The sequence below is a fragment of the Meles meles genome, chromosome 1, assembly GCF_922984935.1.
Source record: "Meles meles chromosome 1, mMelMel3.1 paternal haplotype, whole genome shotgun sequence".
NCBI lineage: Eukaryota > Metazoa > Chordata > Mammalia > Carnivora > Mustelidae > Meles > Meles meles.
The window spans coordinates 157,639,163-157,658,972 of NC_060066.1; the positions used below are offsets into that span (position 1 = coordinate 157,639,163).

The 19,810-nt window shown below is 35.3% G+C and overlaps 1 protein-coding gene across 1 annotated transcript in view; it reads left to right on the forward strand.

Annotated features, from left to right (window-relative positions):
* NEGR1 (neuronal growth regulator 1) overlaps window positions 1-19,416 on the forward strand; it is an 888,884-nt gene extending 869,468 nt beyond the window's left edge. The window contains exon 7 of the mRNA XM_045978404.1: window positions 15,648-19,416. Within this exon, the coding sequence (XP_045834360.1) occupies window positions 15,648-15,772 (125 nt within the window). The 3' untranslated portion in view covers window positions 15,773-19,416. The remainder of the gene's footprint in view (window positions 1-15,647) is intronic.
* Window positions 19,417-19,810: the final 394 nt, after the last annotated feature.

The window sequence follows — 19,810 nt, forward strand, 5'->3', positions numbered from 1 at the left end:
CAGGAATTAAAATAGTAAGTTATCTGTGTCAAGTAGAAGAGTCTAGTTTTTCCAGCATTGTCTAACCAGCTGGAAAAGGACATCTCTCTGTTCTTTACCTACCAGTGAAATGATGACAAGGTGGTATCTTCAAACAAACAACATGCAATTAAATACCTTTAATTGACAGCTAAGAAATAGTGACATTTGATTTTCCTTCCAGGATTTTCTAGTTTCTCCTTATTTAAGAAAAGTCTTTTTCAATCTATTCTTTTCATGATTCAGTGATCTGGAGATCAAACCATATTTACTGACTTGAGGTTTCATCTCTATAACTTAAACCCAAAAGCAACTCAATGGTGTAAAGTTGAATGCATGAATGAATGAATTGAAAATGAATTAATTGAGTATGCATTCTAAGATATATACTCAAAAGATATTGGAATTACTAGACTCATATAATTTAGTAAACATACCTGGGAATAGAAAAGGACTCCAAATATCCAGTATGAAGAGATGTATTTGCAAGACTCCAGGATAAGTATGCTTATGTTTCTGCTGATATTTTTAATCATAGGGTCTCCCTAGACCACTCTTTTCCCCCAATATTGTTTAACTTTCAATATCTTTTCCAACACTCACTTTGCTTCTTCTCAGCCACTCCCTTTCACTTACAACATCCTTTTCATAATATTTCCACATCGTATTGCACTTCATTGTCAGCAAACAATAAAGTAAGGCTTCCCGTGGGTTTTCTGTAGCTGCTAAACCCAGATTTAGTCTGCGGTGGTTTTCATAGTTCTATAAATGACTTTGAACTTGACTGAGGACCCTATCCTTAGCACTGAACTGCGAGGTTTCACAGGAATCGTCACCTTGTTTCTTATGAAATAAAAATGACATTATGGCTGTCTTAAAGAAAAGAAAATACTCACACAAAAACCATTATGACAAATTGAGGAATATTGAACTAGTCAATTTGTGCATTTCATTGAACATTCTGAACCATACAAATTTGAATGAAGCTTTCAATACACAAATAAGCCAGTTCTGTAACAATAGACATTGCCATTATATATCAGACATTATGCATAGTGCAACCAGATGCATCAAAAAGATGGGGGAATTGGGATTTGTTTTCATTGTTAAATTGAAATCCAAGAAAAATTATTGTTGCTCTGTAATAAACAGGAATGCTGCTTAATGAAAAACTCTATTTGTATGATTGGTGAGTTTTCTGTTCCTAATCCAGACACGAGGATAAAGCTGCTCTATTACTCTTTATAAGCTGGTAGCTGCCATAATGCTTAAACTCATCAAAGGATCATCTTGTTCATATGTGAAGAATATCAGAAGAACAGTTTAAATAGGATAGACAAGAGCTAGTTTAATATAGGAGGAGATTCTTGTAAGATTAGTAGGAACATGCATAGCACTTATTGCTTCCTTTTTATATCCCTTTATCTTCAGAAAAAAAAGCATAACAATGAGATATTAACGTTTAATATCTTTTTCTCTTTCCAGTGAAGGGAGAAAATAATCATCTGTCTTTTCTAATTTTAAGATTAAAAGAAGTACATCCAAGTGCAGTTATATAGCCCAAACTTTTTTATAAAACATGTTTCTAAGAATATACAAGAAAGGAAGTGACTTCATGGTTGCTTTCCTTAAATCTTGCACATAAATTTACAGGGAATTTTAGAAATTCACATTTGACAATTAAAATGATGATAAATTTCCTTTTTAATTGTGACTATAATTAAGTTTAGTCTGAAATGGAAAATGCATATTAGAACACAGGCATTTAAATGTGGGTCTCTGATTTCACTAGCAATTCCTCTTAGGTATGAGTATAATAGGAAAGTAGAAAAATGTTACTGCAATAAATTGACATATGTGTACTTTCATGGGGTCTTTTGACACATTTGTTTTTAAATTAGGCTTTGCTCTCTAAGAATCTATGGTTTCCTGAATTCTTTTTTCACTTTTTAAGTTTTCACATCTTGACTTCAAGCATAAATATTAAAAACAAACTACATTTTATGCAAAGGGGCTAACTTTGTTAATTTTCAAATTTCATGTGTACCTTTGAGAACCTGACGAATCAGGACAGTTTAGACATATATGCAGAATTTTATAGGTACCTATTGTTTTGATTCTAGGCAACATTGTCATTCTCCTTGATATAAACTAAAATTAACCACTCATAATAGATTCTAATATGAAAATTATCCAAATATCACTAATTTTCTTAATTAAAGATTTTACTTATTTATTATTTATTTATTTGAGAGAGAGAGAGAGAGAATGAGCAGGGGGAAGGACAGAGGGAGAAGCAAACTTCATGCTGAGCAGAGAACTCCAGGCAGGGCCCAAACCCAGGATCCTAGATCATGACCTGAGCCAAAGGCAGCCACTTAACCAACTGAGCCACCCAGGTGCCCTTCTAAATACCACTGATATTTAATCAAGAAATATTATGGGCTTTATATGCTTGATGCATTTAAAAATGTCCATGTTACTATATTATGATATGTACATAAAACATACATTGACTATAGTCTTGGAAATTGCTTCAAACATTTGATATTTAGAAAGATAATTATCACTTCTAGCATGTATATAGAAAAAACTCATTTTGTATTTTATTGACTAAAGTGGTTGAAATGACTAAAGTGGTGTGTAACTATTGGATAATTTACTAGATTATGAGATTATTTTGATATTATATTTAGGAACATTTTAAGATTATATTTGTTATATTCAATATCAATAAGCAGTGAAAGGTATAGAAATCTGAAACAAGACACTAAATAAATTAATGTGGGCAGTGCAGTGTGCTGGATAGGATACCAAACTCAAAGTCTAGAGAACTGAGTTAATTCTGTCTGTAGGTATTCTCTCACTAGACTTCAGTTCCTTCTGGCTTTAAAAGGGAATTAACCTGAAATGCCATTTTCTAACTAGATTTCTGATTTGATTATACATTGACAACAGAGAATAGAACCTCTCAAACTTTCTTTTAAACCTGGAATTCTAATAATATATGACTTAGTGAAAATTAACCCTCTTCTTCTAGATAGTTTTGTTTCTACTTGACATTAAGTTCCTAAAAGCCAAGGATTAGATTTTATTCATCTTCATATATTCAGCACTAAGCACAATGCCTAACTCATAGTAGTGCCCAGTAAGCATTCGTTGCATAAAGAATGTGATTACTGTTATAAAAGCCAGTTATTCCTAAGTAACTCATTTTCTGACTCACCTAAGATTAATTAATTTTCCAGCTTGAGGGTTAAACGTAAATATTTTGGTTAAGGATAGTAGAAAATAATGCCAAAGTAGAGGCATCTCTAACGAACTAAAGTTTTGTCTAATGAAATAACAACCCTCCTCGTGATATGTGATCAAAGAACTGTGAATATAAAATTATCAGCTGATTGGGGCTCCTGGCAGGCTCAGTCTTTAGTTTAGCATCAGGCTCTTGGTTTCAGTTCAGGTCATGATCTCCTAGGTCACAGGATCCAGCCCCAGGGCTGATTGCACTCAGCAAGGAATCTGCTTGAAGATCCTTTCCCTCTGCCCCTCCCCTAGCTCATGCACGAGTGCTAGCCCTCTCTCAAAGAAATAAAAATGAATCTTTTAAAAAATTATCAGCTGAAAGACTGAAAAACTTACTAATGCAGTCCTAGGAAACCTTATTTCTTTTGTAGTCAAAAACTTTTGAGAAATAATATAAGTGGCTAAATTTATAATATCCATAAAATGAGGCAGAGGTAAGGGATTCTGAAGAAACACTTTAAAACATTCCCACTGCTCTTTTTAAAATACTTTTTCTGGTGTCCAGAAAAATTATGAGCCATATATTTTATTTTGGGAGAAGAAAGTTACTAAACATCCTTAAAAATCAATATGAAGCCAGATTGTGTAATGTGTCCAGTGCTAGGATCACTATGCAAATGTACTGGTCTTTTTTTTCTTTTCATCCTTTGTGGGACCATCCTTTGGACTAAAATACCCTAACATCTGACTTTTGCGTGCATGTCCCCAAGTTCCTTTCATAGAAACTGTATTTCCCATTTTCCCATCTTACAAGCTTGATCACCTTAGGCAGAAAATGTAAGGCAGGCTGGAGCTTTGAAAAAAAAGAGCATTTCAAGGTTGTAGGGAGAGCAGTATTTTATAGTTAAAATCATAATAAAAATATAAGAACCATGAGTGCTTTTAAATATTTAAGAAATACAATAGGAGACAGAACTTTCATTAGGCAATGTTGCTGGTGTAGCAGAAACCAAAACGATAATAATGTAAAACAGTGGGTAATATTCCTAGGATAAAATCTATGAGGAAAAAATCAGATTTAATTAAGATTTTAAGACCCCCTTTACATTATTAAGGGTATGTGCCTGCTAAAAATATAATTAATGCAGACCTCATAGAAGTGATGCAATGGAATTATCAAGACCAAGGGAGAGTAGAGGCAAAGAGATAGGATAATTACTTTCAATCGATTTAATTATCCAAAACTAATTTATTGTACACCTACTATGTGCAGAGCACTATACACTGGGGTGGGGCATCTGAAAGTACCCCCCGAGACATGGTATTTATAACCTGTTGTTCTCTTCTTCATACAAGAGTGTTATCTTTGTGTGAATCCTCCAAAAATGAGCTGCTCACTTACAGGTGATTATTTTGGAAAGGAATTTCAAGGAACACTGGTAGGAGACTGGAACAAGTTAAACAGAGAAAGAGGGAAAGCCTGTCCAAGAATGTGTTATTGAGCTGGTCCCTGCTATGGGTCACTAAGCTCCATCCCACTGGGAACACTGTGAGGGGCCATGTGAAATATATCTCAGAATTGTTTGCCCTGTATGCAGCTGGTTGTCATAGCAGCAGCCAAAGTAAAAAGGCAGCGAGAGGATGGAAGGCAAGATACAAAAGGTGTGTGAAACAAATACATTTTGCAAATGTATCTCTTGTGGAGATAAAAAGAGCAGTTATTCATTAAGCCCTTATTATGTGTGGTCATTGTGCTAGCCACTGGGGGAGGGGAAAAGAGAAGTAAAGAAAGATGAAAAAATCAAGGTCCCTGTTCTTTAGGAACTCACAGTTTAGGCAAGGAGGTAAGTGAGAGAACAAGGCAGTGAGCTAGGACTTTGAATAGCAGTTGAGCCTCAAGGGAGAGGGCAAGTAATGGTTAAAAGCGCCAAGTATGTTATCACAGAAGTAACCTTTGAACTAAGTCCTTAAGGAGAAGTAAAATCATGTGAGACGGAGCCTAGAAATTTGGAAGGGGATTCCAAGTAGAAGAAATATGGACTGCAAGCCAGGGGAGTTAGAGTGCAGTTTGTTCAGACCACTGTGATCTGCTTAGAGGAGTTATATACTGAGACTGTAGTGTAGCACACAGAACAGTATAGCAAATATAGTTAAGTGCTCAGTGAGTATCTGTAGGTAGTCAAGTATTACTTGTGTAATGAGTGAATTTTCTTTCTTTTTTTTTTAAGATTTTATTTATTTATTTATTTATTTATTTATTTGTCAGATAGAGAAAGAGCACATGCAGGCAGAGTGGCAGGCAGAGGCAGAGAGAGACGCAGGCTCCCCGCTGAGCAAGGAGCCCAATGTGGGACTCGATCCCAGGACCCTGGGATCATGACCTGAGCTGAAGGCAGACACTTAACTGACTGAGCCATCCATGCAACCCTCATTTCAGATTTCAAAACCAGCTTGAATTTCTTCTAAAAATTGATTGAGTTGCATTTGAGCTGGGCACTGACAGATGGGCATTGTTCTAACATGTAGAGATGCAGAAAGCCATCCCAGTTGAAGGAAGAGCATGAGCAAATGTACAAGGAAGCAAAGAGCCCTTCCCGCCTAGTGTGACCAGCACAGCCCATGACAGACAGCAGCCAGGGTAGGACTGGAAAGGTAGCTTCAGGAAAGTTTCAGGAAAGGGTCTTGAATTCTATACAAAGTCGTTTGGATTTAATAAAGTTTCTTAAATAGCCGAAATATAATGGTAATGATTAGAGAATCATTGAGAATAACTGAAAATCAATCTGGAGCATAACAAGTGGAACAATTTAAGTAAATCAGAACTACGGGGCCAGATAATCACTGACCTTTATTGCATTTGAAAAGCTGAGGAAAAAAATTGGAAGGTAAATGTAATATTCCAAAGAATGAAAAAGATAATCAAACCTTATGAAATTCTTGATCCTTAATGCTGAAAGAGCCATGTTGTAGCATAACAAAAGAGGCTGCTTTAAGATTAGGTTCCCAACACAAAAGAGGTAAAAAAATAAAATTGAAAAAATAAGACAATCCAATCATTAAAGCTCCAAATTTATCCACTTACATAAAAAGTTAAATAATTTTACACCCACATAGCCACACATATAAAATCTTAAAAACTCATTCAACTTGCAAAAAATGTTTACCGGTTTGCAGTTTCTCCCACTTTTTACCACACTAGCAATGTCACATTGATGATACAGCTGATGGCAGTGACTATTAGTGACCTTAAGAACACAGCTGGGTTTCTATTTTTATTTCTGTAAAACCCTCTTTTCTTCAGCTAAATGATGCCTTAAAGGCCCAAACGAAAATCTATGTAGCCAAGGCGATTTGTATTATATGTTTGTATATAAATTTCATACAACAAAGCCAGCTTTGGAAACACATATACATACTCCCACACACATACACACACACGCGCACTCCAAAATATGTAATGATATTTATATAGAAACCTGTTTTCAAGCCAACCAAGAATAAATAACTAGGCTTTGCCCAAGTTCAAAGAAGCATTTAGGGCTATAGAAAATTACCTCTCTAGGCAACACACTTCAGGACAGAGCTATTTAGATTCATGTAAATAACTTCTGATCTGCTAAAAATGGAGTAAACAAACAAGCAAAGATCCACACATTTAGAAGATATTGATGAACAATTCAAGGTCTGAAACTTTTTTCAATGACTATAAAGGACAGAAAAAAGGGCGCACAGTTTGTTTCTATTTGGGTGATTGCTTACTTATTCTCTTTAGCTCGAATTAGAGGTAATAGTCTTGGAGAGTTTCATCTGGTTATTTGCAGATAGAAGTATTTACCTACAAATAGGCAGATTTCTGAATATGGGTAATAACAGAAACAAACATATGTTTAAAATTCCTAATGTAGTTGATGCTGAGTAAATAGGATTGTAGACTCTGAACTTTGGCAAAATGGCCATTCAGCAAGCAGAAAAGGATTCGAGGATGGTGGTCTGCCAGAGAGATAACTTAGGAGTTGCTAAGAATAAGCTGGTAGAAAATGCCATGAGTCAGAAAGAGAAAGGAATCATGTGAATTCTCTAGCCATTCTCCTCATTGTTCATAATATAAAATAAAGATACTTTCTGTGAAAACAGCTGTTTTACATTTTCATGTTTGTGAAGGCTCTTGTCTGTAGATGTTGGGACTTCCTGAAGATAGGCATTCAGTGTTTGATCAAATGAAAAAATAAAGATCTAAAATGTGAGAATAAGTATCTAAATATAGATTTTCTATAACCTTGGGCCTTGATTTTGAAAAAAAGAAAAGTGTGCCAATGCACACTTGTTAGACTGTTTTTTTTTTCTAAATAAGATAAAAAAGGAAGCTGATAGGCAAGAATTCAAAGCCATTTACCGACTCCTACTTTCTCTCCCTAAATAACAAGTGAAGCTCGCTTTGCTAGAGGCTCAGAAATGAGGCCTTACTCTGCCAGACCAAGAATGGCATGAAACGTGCGCCATGTTATGTTTACCTCTCTGTAGTCTAGGAAGACAGTCTATAGAACAATAAAGGTGTATTGAGTAAAAAGGAGTCTAAAAATCTAGCTTCTTTTGTTAAACATCATTAGCCCTACCACATCATCACTGTGCTACTCAGGCATTCCCAAACCTAGAGCCTCAGGAAAGAAGACCTTAAAGGGTCTACAGTACAGGAACATTGATAGCCACACAAAAAAAGCCTACCTCTGGAAATTACTGTGCCACCGGTGTGAGATGGTACATGAGAAGACAGAGTTTGTCTGTGCTGTGTCCTTAACACTGCGCATCCCACCTTAGGACCAACCTGGGCTTCTTGACTGCACAAGAAATAGCACAAAAAGCAATAAGGAGGTGATGTCACCTGTGCTGAGACTTGTTTGCTTCTTCCAGACACCACAATCCAAAGTTGTACATTTAGTGGTAAAACATAACCCATTCTAGTACCCTTTTCCTCCCCTGATCTCCCCCTAGAGTTTAAGCAGAATTAAATGATGCAAAAAATCTGGGTGTGATCTGAATCTGGATATCCCCTCCACCTGCTGATTGTGTTAAGGGGTGGGTATTGCTAACGAGAAGATTAAAATATCTTTTGAGCTAACGCCTCCCACAGTATGTAATGAAACAGAGTCGCACTATCTTTTTAGATAGAATCAATGCTGCATAATTTCTCAGTAAACTAATGTGCAATCTATTTTGAATCCACATTAATCACTCTCTTTTATAAGAAATCTAATTTAGGTGTAAATCATTCACTTCCCAGGTACAGGTTTTCTCAATAAAACATATGTTGAGGCCAGCTTTTTCTTATGGAAGCAGAGTTAATGTAACTAAAGTAACTCTACCTAAGATTTCAGCAAGAATTTTAAAAATATGACTCAAAGCTAGTTTAGTTAAACTTGAGTAATTTAAGGAAATTGCCTAGGCAAGTAATTGGTATTATACCAAAACTAAATATTTCACAGTTACATTTGCTTTTGCCTAAAAATAAAAACTGGAGCAATACAAGGGAAAACTGCCAAGACTGAAAATAATATGCAGCAGCTGTAAGTAATTGGGAGTGATAATCATAATTAGACAAGATGTAAGATGTGTGTTAAAACCCAGATTGGATCTTCCTGTTGACAACTGGGAGAGTTCCCAAAGGCCTGGACTCCACACCTAGCCCAGACACTTCTGCTCCCGGCCTGAGAGACCCAGCAAAACCAAACTCGGCACCAGATGAGCCAGGAAACCACACTCTAAAGTCCATGTATCATGGGGGTATGTGGGGAGAATGGGGTCATACTCCCTGGCCTCAAGGATTCTTCAAACCAGAGGAGACTGGACAATTATCGAGCAGCAAATAGCATTAATAAAAGTCCTTCAAAAGAAGCCAAGATAATGAAGAGAATAAATATGTTTGCAAGACAGACAAGTTTGTAAGACCAGAGAAACACTATTTAATCAAGTATAGATTAAGAATGGGGTAAAATAATGGACGGGACTGGAAGAAATTATGCTGAGCGAAATAAGTCAAGCAGAGACAGTCAAGTATCATATGGTCTCACTTATTGGTGGAGCATAACAAATAACATGGAGGACATGGGGAGATGGAGAGGAGAGGGAGTTGAGGGAAACTGGAAGGGGAGATGAACCATGAGAGACTATGGACTCTGAAAAACAACCAGAGGGTGATGAAGGGGCGGCAGGGGGGTGGGGGGGGGGGTGGGAGGTTGAGGAACCAGGTGGTGGGTAATAGGGAGGGCACATACTGCATGGAGCACTGGGTGTGATGCCAAAACAATGAACACTGTTATGCTGTAAATAAACAAATTAAAAAAAAAAAAAAGAAACAATCAGAGAAAAACAGCAAAAAAAAAAAAAAAGAATGGGGTAAAATATTCTTGTTCCATGGGAAACATCTCAAGCTAAGAAGTAAGCTTTATGGGGGAGAAGCAATTCCTCTTTTACTCAGAGAATGACTCAGAGAATGCCTAGCACACAGCACACACTGAATTGGCCAAACAAGTGAGGGAATGAGTAGTGTTTAGATAATACTCGAGGGAGTGTCCATCCTGTGGCAGATGCTGTACTGGGTACTTCAGAGGTAGCAACACATTTTACCTTTATGATAACTTCTGAGATACACCAATCCTCATTTGCAGATGAAGATACTGAACTAAATGCAGTTAAGAAATGTGTCCAGGTTAGTCCAGCTAGAAAGACGTGGAACTAGACTTCAAACCAACATCTTCGTCATCTGGATCCACAGCCCACGGATTATGCATATTTAAGAACTAGAATGCCTTAAGATTTACTAAGAAAGTGGTAGGATAACAATCTACTTTTTCTGTTGTCTTAAATTCTTACCTACAAAATACACCAAAGAATAAAATGGTGAACACAAAAACATCTAACACAATACTCGAAGGCCATGTATTCTCTCTCTCAACTCTTTGAAATTCTTCACCCTTTTGTTTTCTTCCTCCTTTTTCTTCTTTTTTCTTTGTCCTGTTCTTCTCAATTCAAACTTCTTGTCCTTTCTACATTCTTCTCCTTAAGACCAAAGACAATTAAACAGAGAGTAGGAAAGAAACACAGAACAGTTTTCCTCTCACATACTTTGCCTTCAGAGCAAGGAATCATAGGAACAACTGTTGAAATAGGGTATTTTATCAAAGTTGTTTTGAATGAGACAAATGAATATTTAGGAATATCTTCCCACATTTAATTCAACTAAAGTCTGGTGAACACATTTGATATAAGATATGGATGCACACATTATAAAGAGGAATGTTCCATAACTTCAACATATTTATAGTCCAGTGGAAGAGAAATACATAACTTATTATAAGTTAAAAAGAAACTATTTCTGAATATAAATGGGGGACTAAAAATTCTTAAAGAGATTAGGGGGGCCTCATGGAGTAAACGGTATTTTAGATATCTAAGGATGAGTAGTACCTTGGTAGGTAGAGAAGAACAAGAAGGAAGGCCATTTAGGTTTGTGCATATGACATGGGCAAATGACAAGGAGTAATGAAAATACCCTATGTGTTCAGAAAATGGCCTGTGTGAGTAGAAGTAAGAGTATGTATGAATCTGAATTAGTTGTCCAGAATCAGATAACAGAGGTCCCTGAATGCTGAGCTATAGTGCTTTGGCTTCCCTCAGTAGGTAATGGAGACACTTGATGGTCTGTGATTAACACAGGCTTCTACTCTTGCCTCCACCAGTACGATCTATTTTCTATAGAATAGCCAGGTGATCATTTAAAAATGTCAGCTAGACTCCTCTGCTCAGAACTCTCCTATGGAGGTTTTGAATCAAATCAAAATTCTCACCATAGCTCCACTAAACCACTGATCATATGCCCTTGCCCTCCTAATTTTCTTTAGGATGAGTAGCAGTATGATATTCAGAGGCAGCGAAAAACATGGCAGAGAATATACAATAGATTTGACCATGCTAGAGGCACCACTGCCTGTCTCCTAAGAAATCCAGGACTATATCTGAGGGGTATAGGTTCATCTAAACTCCCTTTTGTTTGCTGCAAGAGGATGGTGCTACGAAGTTTGATGCCTGCTCTTCCCCCTTATAATTGGCCTTATGATCTGTCTTCTTGCTCAAGTGCTGAAGGGAGGTAGACTGACTCTATACAGGTCTTAGAAGGTCATAAGTCTAAAAGCATGGAGAAAAGAAAGACAGTAAAACATGAGTGATGAAAGACAATATTCTTCTGAAAAAAGAAGTCAAGTTATTGTGTCCCTTTATGTGCTTATCGTCAGATTGGGAAATGGATATGAAACTTATCCTCACTCAACAAATATTTATTGAACACTTACCAAATACCAGACTCTGTATTCTATAACAGTGATAAAAACATATATAAAAAGTCTTGGTGTGAAGATACTCTTGGCCAACGGGAGAAAGACAGGTATGTAAACATGATGTGATGGATATGTAAATACAACATCAAATATGCCAAACTGATACGGCATGTGGGACTTTATAAAAACTTTTCTCTTTTTAAAGTGTATGATATTTGAACTGAGTCTTCAACCTAATATCTAATAGTAAGCTATTATTTTCTTTAATTCTTAACATTTTTCTATAATTTCTTAAATAGCTGATTGAGATGTAACGTGCCAAACAAATCTAACTGGCCCAATAGTACTGAGACCCCTAACTTTAGTATCTTTAGCCTGGTGCTCTGAATTACCCGGTTAACAAGTCACACACACTACAAATCCATAATAAATATCAGTCAAGGTTATATAATCAGACTAAGGTTATATAATAATAGGATACCCCAGGTAAAAGGACTATTATGCCCCCCTTTTAAAAAGTGAGATATATATGTACTAACATGTGTATATCATTGCATTTTGTAAAAAATACTTGTATTTGTAACTGCTGTCTGGTCTACTTACCTGTCATGACTCCTTAGGGAGCCCTCCCATGTTTGTTCATTATCCTTATCCTTACAATTATATATATCCTAATGTTCCATACATGCCTTTTTATTTATATCTCCAACTATAACAAAACTTTCCTAAGAGAGGAGATTGAGTTTTATTCACCTGAGCCCATGTTCCATCTCCAGCACATGAAAGATGCTCAATATATACTTAAGGAGAATAAATCATGATACATGACTTAGCATTAGTTATCTGACCAAAAATTCCCTTGACTGACTTTACTCTTTGCTTTTTGGCTTCCTAATTATCAATAGCTATTCTACAGTCCATTTCTTATAATAATTGCAGTCTAATGATGCAGCAACAAGCTCCTATTTTATTTTGGGACTAATGGAGTATTGCATCTACAAACAACTAATGAGTACAATGGAAAAAAGATATACTCTCTTAATTAAAAAGCATTATTTAATTTTAAATATATTACTGACATATCTTTCTCATGTCTAAGACAATAGGAGGCAGAGGAGAAGATAAAGGTGCACTGGGGGGAAGAGGTGGGGTATATGGAATTAAGAAACAAAAGGACCATCCCTATCTTATTAGGTAGCATATTCCCAGTGGCTGGCACCTAATTTAATTAATATTTCTAAATGAATGAAAGATGACGTATTGTAGATTCTCTGGCGTATATGCAAGTGACTTGCTTCAGAGGAGATTTCATTTTGTACGAGAGAAATACTCCTTTTAACTCTGATCATTTCATTTGTTTAATTGAATCATTCATTCAAGAGACATTTCTTGAGCATCTACTTTGCCACTCTGAGTGCATATGGAAACACAAAGATAAATAAAACAGGACCTAGGAGGGCTCACAGTCTAGTGGGAAAAATAGATATGTATATGAATATTTGCAATGTAGTATGATAGTTCTATAAAAAAGATATATACATGGGTGGTCTAATGACACAATAAGGTTATCTGCTCAGCTTGCTGGAAGAGGGGAGGGGATTCAGGAGAGATTGCCCCAAAAATGCCCTTTAGAGGATGGATAAGGAGTTTCCATGGTTCTTTATACTTTACCCACTTACTGTACTATTTAATTTGTCATGATAATAAAAATTTTATCTTTGCTTTGTATGCTTGGCTTTTAAGACCTATTTCTTATTTATGAAATCATTTTATATGCTTTGCTTATTATTAGTCCTTTACTATTATTCTGGTTTTATTGCATTCAAGATTCTTAAAAAACAACAGCAAAATAACTCTTCAGTAGCTGTCATTGAGAAGGTAACAGACCAATTAAATATTTATTTATGTTTTAAAAAACAAAACACCTTTCTAGGTCTTGAACAAGAGAAAATAATTTAAGGAGCTTCATGGTTTTAAATTAGACTTCTTATATATCAAGACTTCAAAAGCTATGGGCTCAGCAATAGGCTTCTTTTCTTCATCTTCTCATTTTTTAAAAATTCATTTGTGATGCAAGTAGAAGCATTAAATAGTGCATTTTGCTCTGTGTTTACTAAAGGGTAGTAGTCTCAGTCGTTGAACTACATTCACCTGGACCCAATAAGGGTACCGTCAAGGAAACTTTCCCCTGCATAGATGAATGCATCTTTCATCCCCTATAATTTCTTAGAGATATACACAATGCAATTTATTCTTCTTGTAATATGGAAATATAGTCATTGGTGAAAGTTCCATTAACAACTATCTTCTGGTAATTTAAACTCCGTGTGACTAAAACTGCTCCTGAAATTGAGTTATGGATTTAGGGGTGAAGTAGTATATTTTTTTATTACATGATTCATTTTCTATTAGGAAACATTGTTTGAAATCCAGGTTTTATTAAGAGAGGGTAGTGAAATGTATGTTGGTGGGGGTTTTTATATTACTGTTATTTTTATGATGGTAAATGAGAATCGGTCTCAACCAAAGCTGAGCATGCCTGTAACATTCAATTTCTGGAACACAGTATAATTCATGTTCCAAGAGGCAATTGTCCTCTTGTGAAATGGAAGTGGAATCCATTCAGTAGGTTCCCAAAATATTCCAAGCTTTGGTGAATCTCTAGGTGAAATCTCTTAGTGAAAATTTAACTTGACGCTTGGCCAAGTACTACATAATCTTCTCTATGTATGAAACTGTGATCTTTCCAATTTAAAAGTAATCATATGAGTCAACAGCTCCAAATTCTTTAAAATCTCCTTCAGTATAAAAAACTAAATTCTTTTTCCTTACAGTTGGGGTCATGTTTTATCTGCCTAGAGTTCTAGTTTCAGTTCCCTCAACTCCAAGCCTCAAATTTCATGGTCCGGCAAGACTCATCTGCTAGAATATAGGTCATGCTCTCAACTTTCTTCATAGCTTTGAATAAATTGTTTCCTCTGCCCAAATGACTGTCCCCTTTAGTCAAACTCTCTCTGTGAAATCATCCCTCCCTTGCCCAGGCAGATTTAGATACAGAATTTTCTGTGTCACTCCAGTGTATACATCTAATACTCCTTGGATTATATTATAATTGCTTGAATATCTTTCTTCACTGAATCCCCCACATCTCCCCAAAAAAAAGATTTTGAAAGAGAGAATCTCTTGTTTTTCTAGCATTCAGTGCAGTATTTGGCCAATAAAAAAGATGCACAAATATATGTATGTGTATATGTATGCTATCCCTTGTATGTGATATCTAAAAAAGCTGAACTTGTAAAAACAGAGCTAAATGGTGGTTACCAGAGTCTGGGGAGGGCAATTGGGGAGATGTTGTTTAAGTGTACAAATTTAGAACTAGTAGGTAATGGCTGCTGGAGAACTAATGCACAGCACAGTGATTATAGACAACAATACTCTCTGTATTATAACCTCCAAAGTTGCTACAAAACTAGATTCTAATTGTTTCCATCACAGAAGAGAAATGATAATTATGTGATGTGATAGAGTTGTTAGCCGATGCTGAGGTCGTAATCGTGGTCATAATCGTGGTCGTATTGCAATTCACAAATGTAGCAAATCAACACTATTGTTTTCCTTAAACTTACACAGTGTTATAGGTCAATTATATATCCCAACAAAAATAAATGTTAAAAAGTATATGCATGAACTACATATTATCCACTAATCCAAATATTTACAATGCGTATAAAAGGAATAATAATGTTAGCTGCTGTTTAGTGACCACTTAGCCTGTGTCCAGCCCAGTGCAGTGGGTTGTATGTGCTTCATCTCCAGTTCTCACTGCAGCCCAGCCAGGTGGCTTATCTTAGTCCCCTCTTGCCCTTGAGAAAACTGAAGCTCGGAGCCATTACTTGAATAGGCCACACATTGTCCTATAGCAGAACCAGATGTGAAGCTAAGTCTGTCTGACTCCAATGCCAGTGCTCTCCCCAATACAGCCAGCTACCTTTTGATTATTGTTAAGATCCTGAAAGACACAAATTAGATTTTGATTTAATCTTTTCCATTTCTTTCCAGCTCCAAGTACAGCCCAGTATGGAATTACCGGGAGCGCTGACGTTCTTTTCTCCTGCTGGTACCTTGTGTTGACACTGTCCTCTTTCACCAGCATATTCTACCTGAAGAATGCCATTCTACAATAAATTTAAAGACCCATAAAAGGCTTTTAAGGATTCTCTGAAAGTGCTGATGGCTGGATCCAATCTGGTACAGTTTGTTAAAAGCAGCGTGGGATATAATCAGCAGTGCTTACATGGGGATGATCGCCTTCTGTAGAATTGCTCATTATGTAAATACTTTAATTCTACTCTTTTTTTGATTAGCTACATTACCTTGTGAAGCAGTACACATTGTCCTTTTTTTAAGACGTGAAAGCTCTGAAATTACTTTTAGAGGATATTAATTGTGATTTCATGTTTGTAATCTACAACTTTTCAAAAGCATTCAGTCATGGTCTGCTAGGTTGCAGGCTGTAGTTTACAAAAACGAATATTGCAGTGAATATGTGATTCTTTAAGGCTGCAATACAAGCATTCATTTCCCTGTTTCAATAGGAGTCAATCCACATTTACAAAGATGCATTTTTTCTTTTTTGATAAAAAAGCAAATAATATTGCCTTCAGATCATTTCTTCAAAATATAACTAACACATATCTAGATTTTTCTGCTCGCATGATATTCAGGTTTCAGGAATGAGCCTTGTAATATAACTGGCTGTGCAGCTCTGCTTCTCTTCCCTATAAGTTCAGCATGGGTGTGCCTTCATATAAAATAATAATTTTTCTCTTCATCTCCGACTAATAAAATGTTTTGCCAAATCCTACAATTTGAAAGCAAAATAAACCACAAGATAAAGTCGGACTATATCCTATCTCTCAAGAACGAAGGAGCTGTTAGACTCTAAAAATCACATCCCTCCTTACCTGTGGGGTGTGAGGATTTTGCCCCATATAAACTCAGTTGTGTAATGAAAATAATGTAATTAATATAGTGCAGGTAAATTTATTACAATATGTATTCTTGTGGTTGTAGTTGAATGTTGGATCCTCTTTGGGAAGTAATTCCCTTCTAAATGACAGCACAGTCCATCCAAAAAATTGCCTAACAATACAACATCCTTTCCTTTCACTATTCCAAGCCAAAATTTTTAAGATGGCTTGTCAGAAAGAACACAAAGTCTGACCACCTAAGATTACATGAGTTGGTGAGCACACCAGATTCATTTGGCTCCGAGGCAGGTAAGTGGGTATGATAGATACAGTACTCCTGCAGACAGGGGCATTTCACGTATCTTCCACCTGAAAACATCACTCACTTGATAGTTGGGAATGAATGTTGTATAAAAGAAAATTTTCCAAAATACATTGTATCAAAAATTCTGTGCTGGCATGCAACAGATTAATCCTTGAAATAACTAATTCTGTAATAAAATCTTTCTCTGGAGCCATGTCAGTTCAAACAAGCAAGGCCAAAAAACAAACCACACCACCAAAATTACCATGCTTTATTTCTTCTTACATGATATTTGTAAGATGTGATCTAATGAAGACAAGACACCAGTGATTAGAATATCTTAAGATTATATTAATTATTAAATTATCATGGATATTTGTTTCTATCATAAAGAATGAAAACTACATTTTTAAATGAAAATAGTGTTACTCTAAAGTATTATGTTAGAAGAGTATTTTGATAGTTTTACTCTTTACTAAAGAAAGACGTTAGTCTTGAAAGCCATTTTCCAAGTTTGACGAAATTACCAGTTTCACTGCAGAGACAGATTTCCACAAATAGTTCCCTTCTGCAAGTCATACTAACCACAAAAAAGCTACTAATAAAGTTAGATACAACATAATTCATGGAGGGTGTATATCCTTAAGATATCTAATATTTTGCCCCAAAAGAAATGACTTGAAAATCATGAATTTTTTTCAAATAAAGCTTAGCCGTGAAGTACACCATAAATCTATTTTTAATTAGAAAAAAGCAAATCCTAAATGAGGAAACATAAATATACAGTGTTTCCACAAAATGGCAATAATATGGCATAACGCTATTAAATTTACTCACTATAATAATTCATTATATTATTTTGACTGATGTATTAAAAACTTTTTTAGCACACATGACATTTTAATTTTGATTATTATTGATTTGCTTATTTAAAATATTCTTTGTGGAATTGGTGAATAAACGATATATATATATATTGTTTTTGTATTGCAGCTTTAAAGTGGCACACTCCATAATAATCTACTTACTAGAAATAGTGGTGCTACCACAAAAGTGTTAACAATCAGTACCATTGTTTGGGAGAAAGAAACAGATCAAGAATGCATATTATACAGTGACCACTTTCCTAGAGTTAAAGATACCTCCTCTTTGTAAGGTTTGTAGGGTAAATGTGAGGTAAATCAAGGTATAAACTATGGATGAACCAAATAATTAGTTCAAAGTGTTGTCATGATTCCGAATTTGTGGAGTCTGGTGTTTTTCCCATAGAATGTGACAGAAGTACAGTCATAGCCCAGTAGCTATATGTATTTGCCTTTATGTTAGAAGAGAATTTCTTGAGTGACATTTTAAATAGAGGAGGTATTTACTATGTTTTTCTGTATCACAGCAGCATTCCTAGTCCTTAGGCCCCTGAACAGAGTGAAACCATGAGTATTTATGAGTTCAATATTGTTCAAATAAGGCTACAGTATTTGCTTTTTTGTGTGAATGTATGCATATAATGTTCAAGTAGATGATTTTACATTTATAGACATATGAAATGTCCGATTACTCCATTTTATCAGTCCTGACTGTACAAGATTGTTGCAATTTCAGAATAGCAGTTTTATGAAATTGATTTATCTTTTGCTCTAAAACAATTTTTTTAGCTATTCATTTCAGCATTTTATTTCCACAAGTTCCATTTGTGGGACTCCTTTTGTTGCCCCTACTTTTGTTTTGGGTTTTTTTGTTTTTTGTTTTTTGTTTTTTTAGGAAAGAAAAATAAAAAGCAGTTGAAGAAAGAGAGTGGAAAGAAAAGAAAAAGAAAAGAGTGGCAGTAAAGAGAGAGGCAGGAAACGGAGGAAGGAAGGAGAAAAGGAAGGAAGGAAGGGAGGAAAAAAGGGAGAGAGGGAAGAACAGAACATTAGGGTAGTTGACTTAATTCATTTGCATTCTTGGTTTAACTGCAAGTGGTGTAATTGTGTTTTACAATGATCCCATTCGAAACATAAGTCCTGTGACACCATTAAGTTCCTATTATGCAGCAATTATATAATGAAAAGTACTGCCCAAATTATAGTATTGTGTTTTTTGGGAAACACTAAAAGATTCGAGAGAGAATGTCAAACTTAAAACCACTTTTGGGGGTGTTTAAAACTTAACTGAAAAATTAATGCTTTGTCATAACATTCAAGCTATATCTAGAAAGTAGACTGGAGAACTAAGAAAATTACCCAGGTAATTCAGGACAAAAAAGAAATTTCATATATATATATATATATACACATATATATATATATATATCCCAATGTGTGAACTCAGAAAACTCTGAGAAATTTATCAAAGCCAGTCACCTATATTGATCAAATTTACTGAATAATTGTTAATTTATCCATTGTGCTTAGCTTTGTGACAGCCAAAAGTTACCTATTTAATCTTTTCAATAAAAATTGTTTTTTGAAATTCAGAAATGATTTAAAAAGAGGTCAGGTTTTTAACTATTTATTGAAGTATGTGGATGTACAGTATTTCAATAGATATGAATATGAATAAATGGTATGCCTTAAGATCCTTTGAATATGTATTTACTTTAAAGACTGGAAAAAGCCCTTCCTGTCTTTTAGTAAAACATCCATATTTCATAATCTGATGTAAAATATGTTGTACTGTTTCCAATAGGTGAATATAAAGTCAGTTTATCAATTAAAATATGTATTTGACTCATTTAAAAGCTTTATTAGTTTAACAGAAAAAGGAAGAAATAATAATTTAAACATACTTCTGCTATTCCCTTCTTTATTTTCTGCTGCATTCACCATACTAAACTCACATCTTTCAGGTGCTCTAAAACAATACAAGGTGAAAATATTAAATGCAACAATTTCAAAGGGCTCCACAATGTCGCCTTTTTCTCTGTTGCTGATTCCCAGAAGGTTTCACAAGTTGAACTACATCTAGCCTAA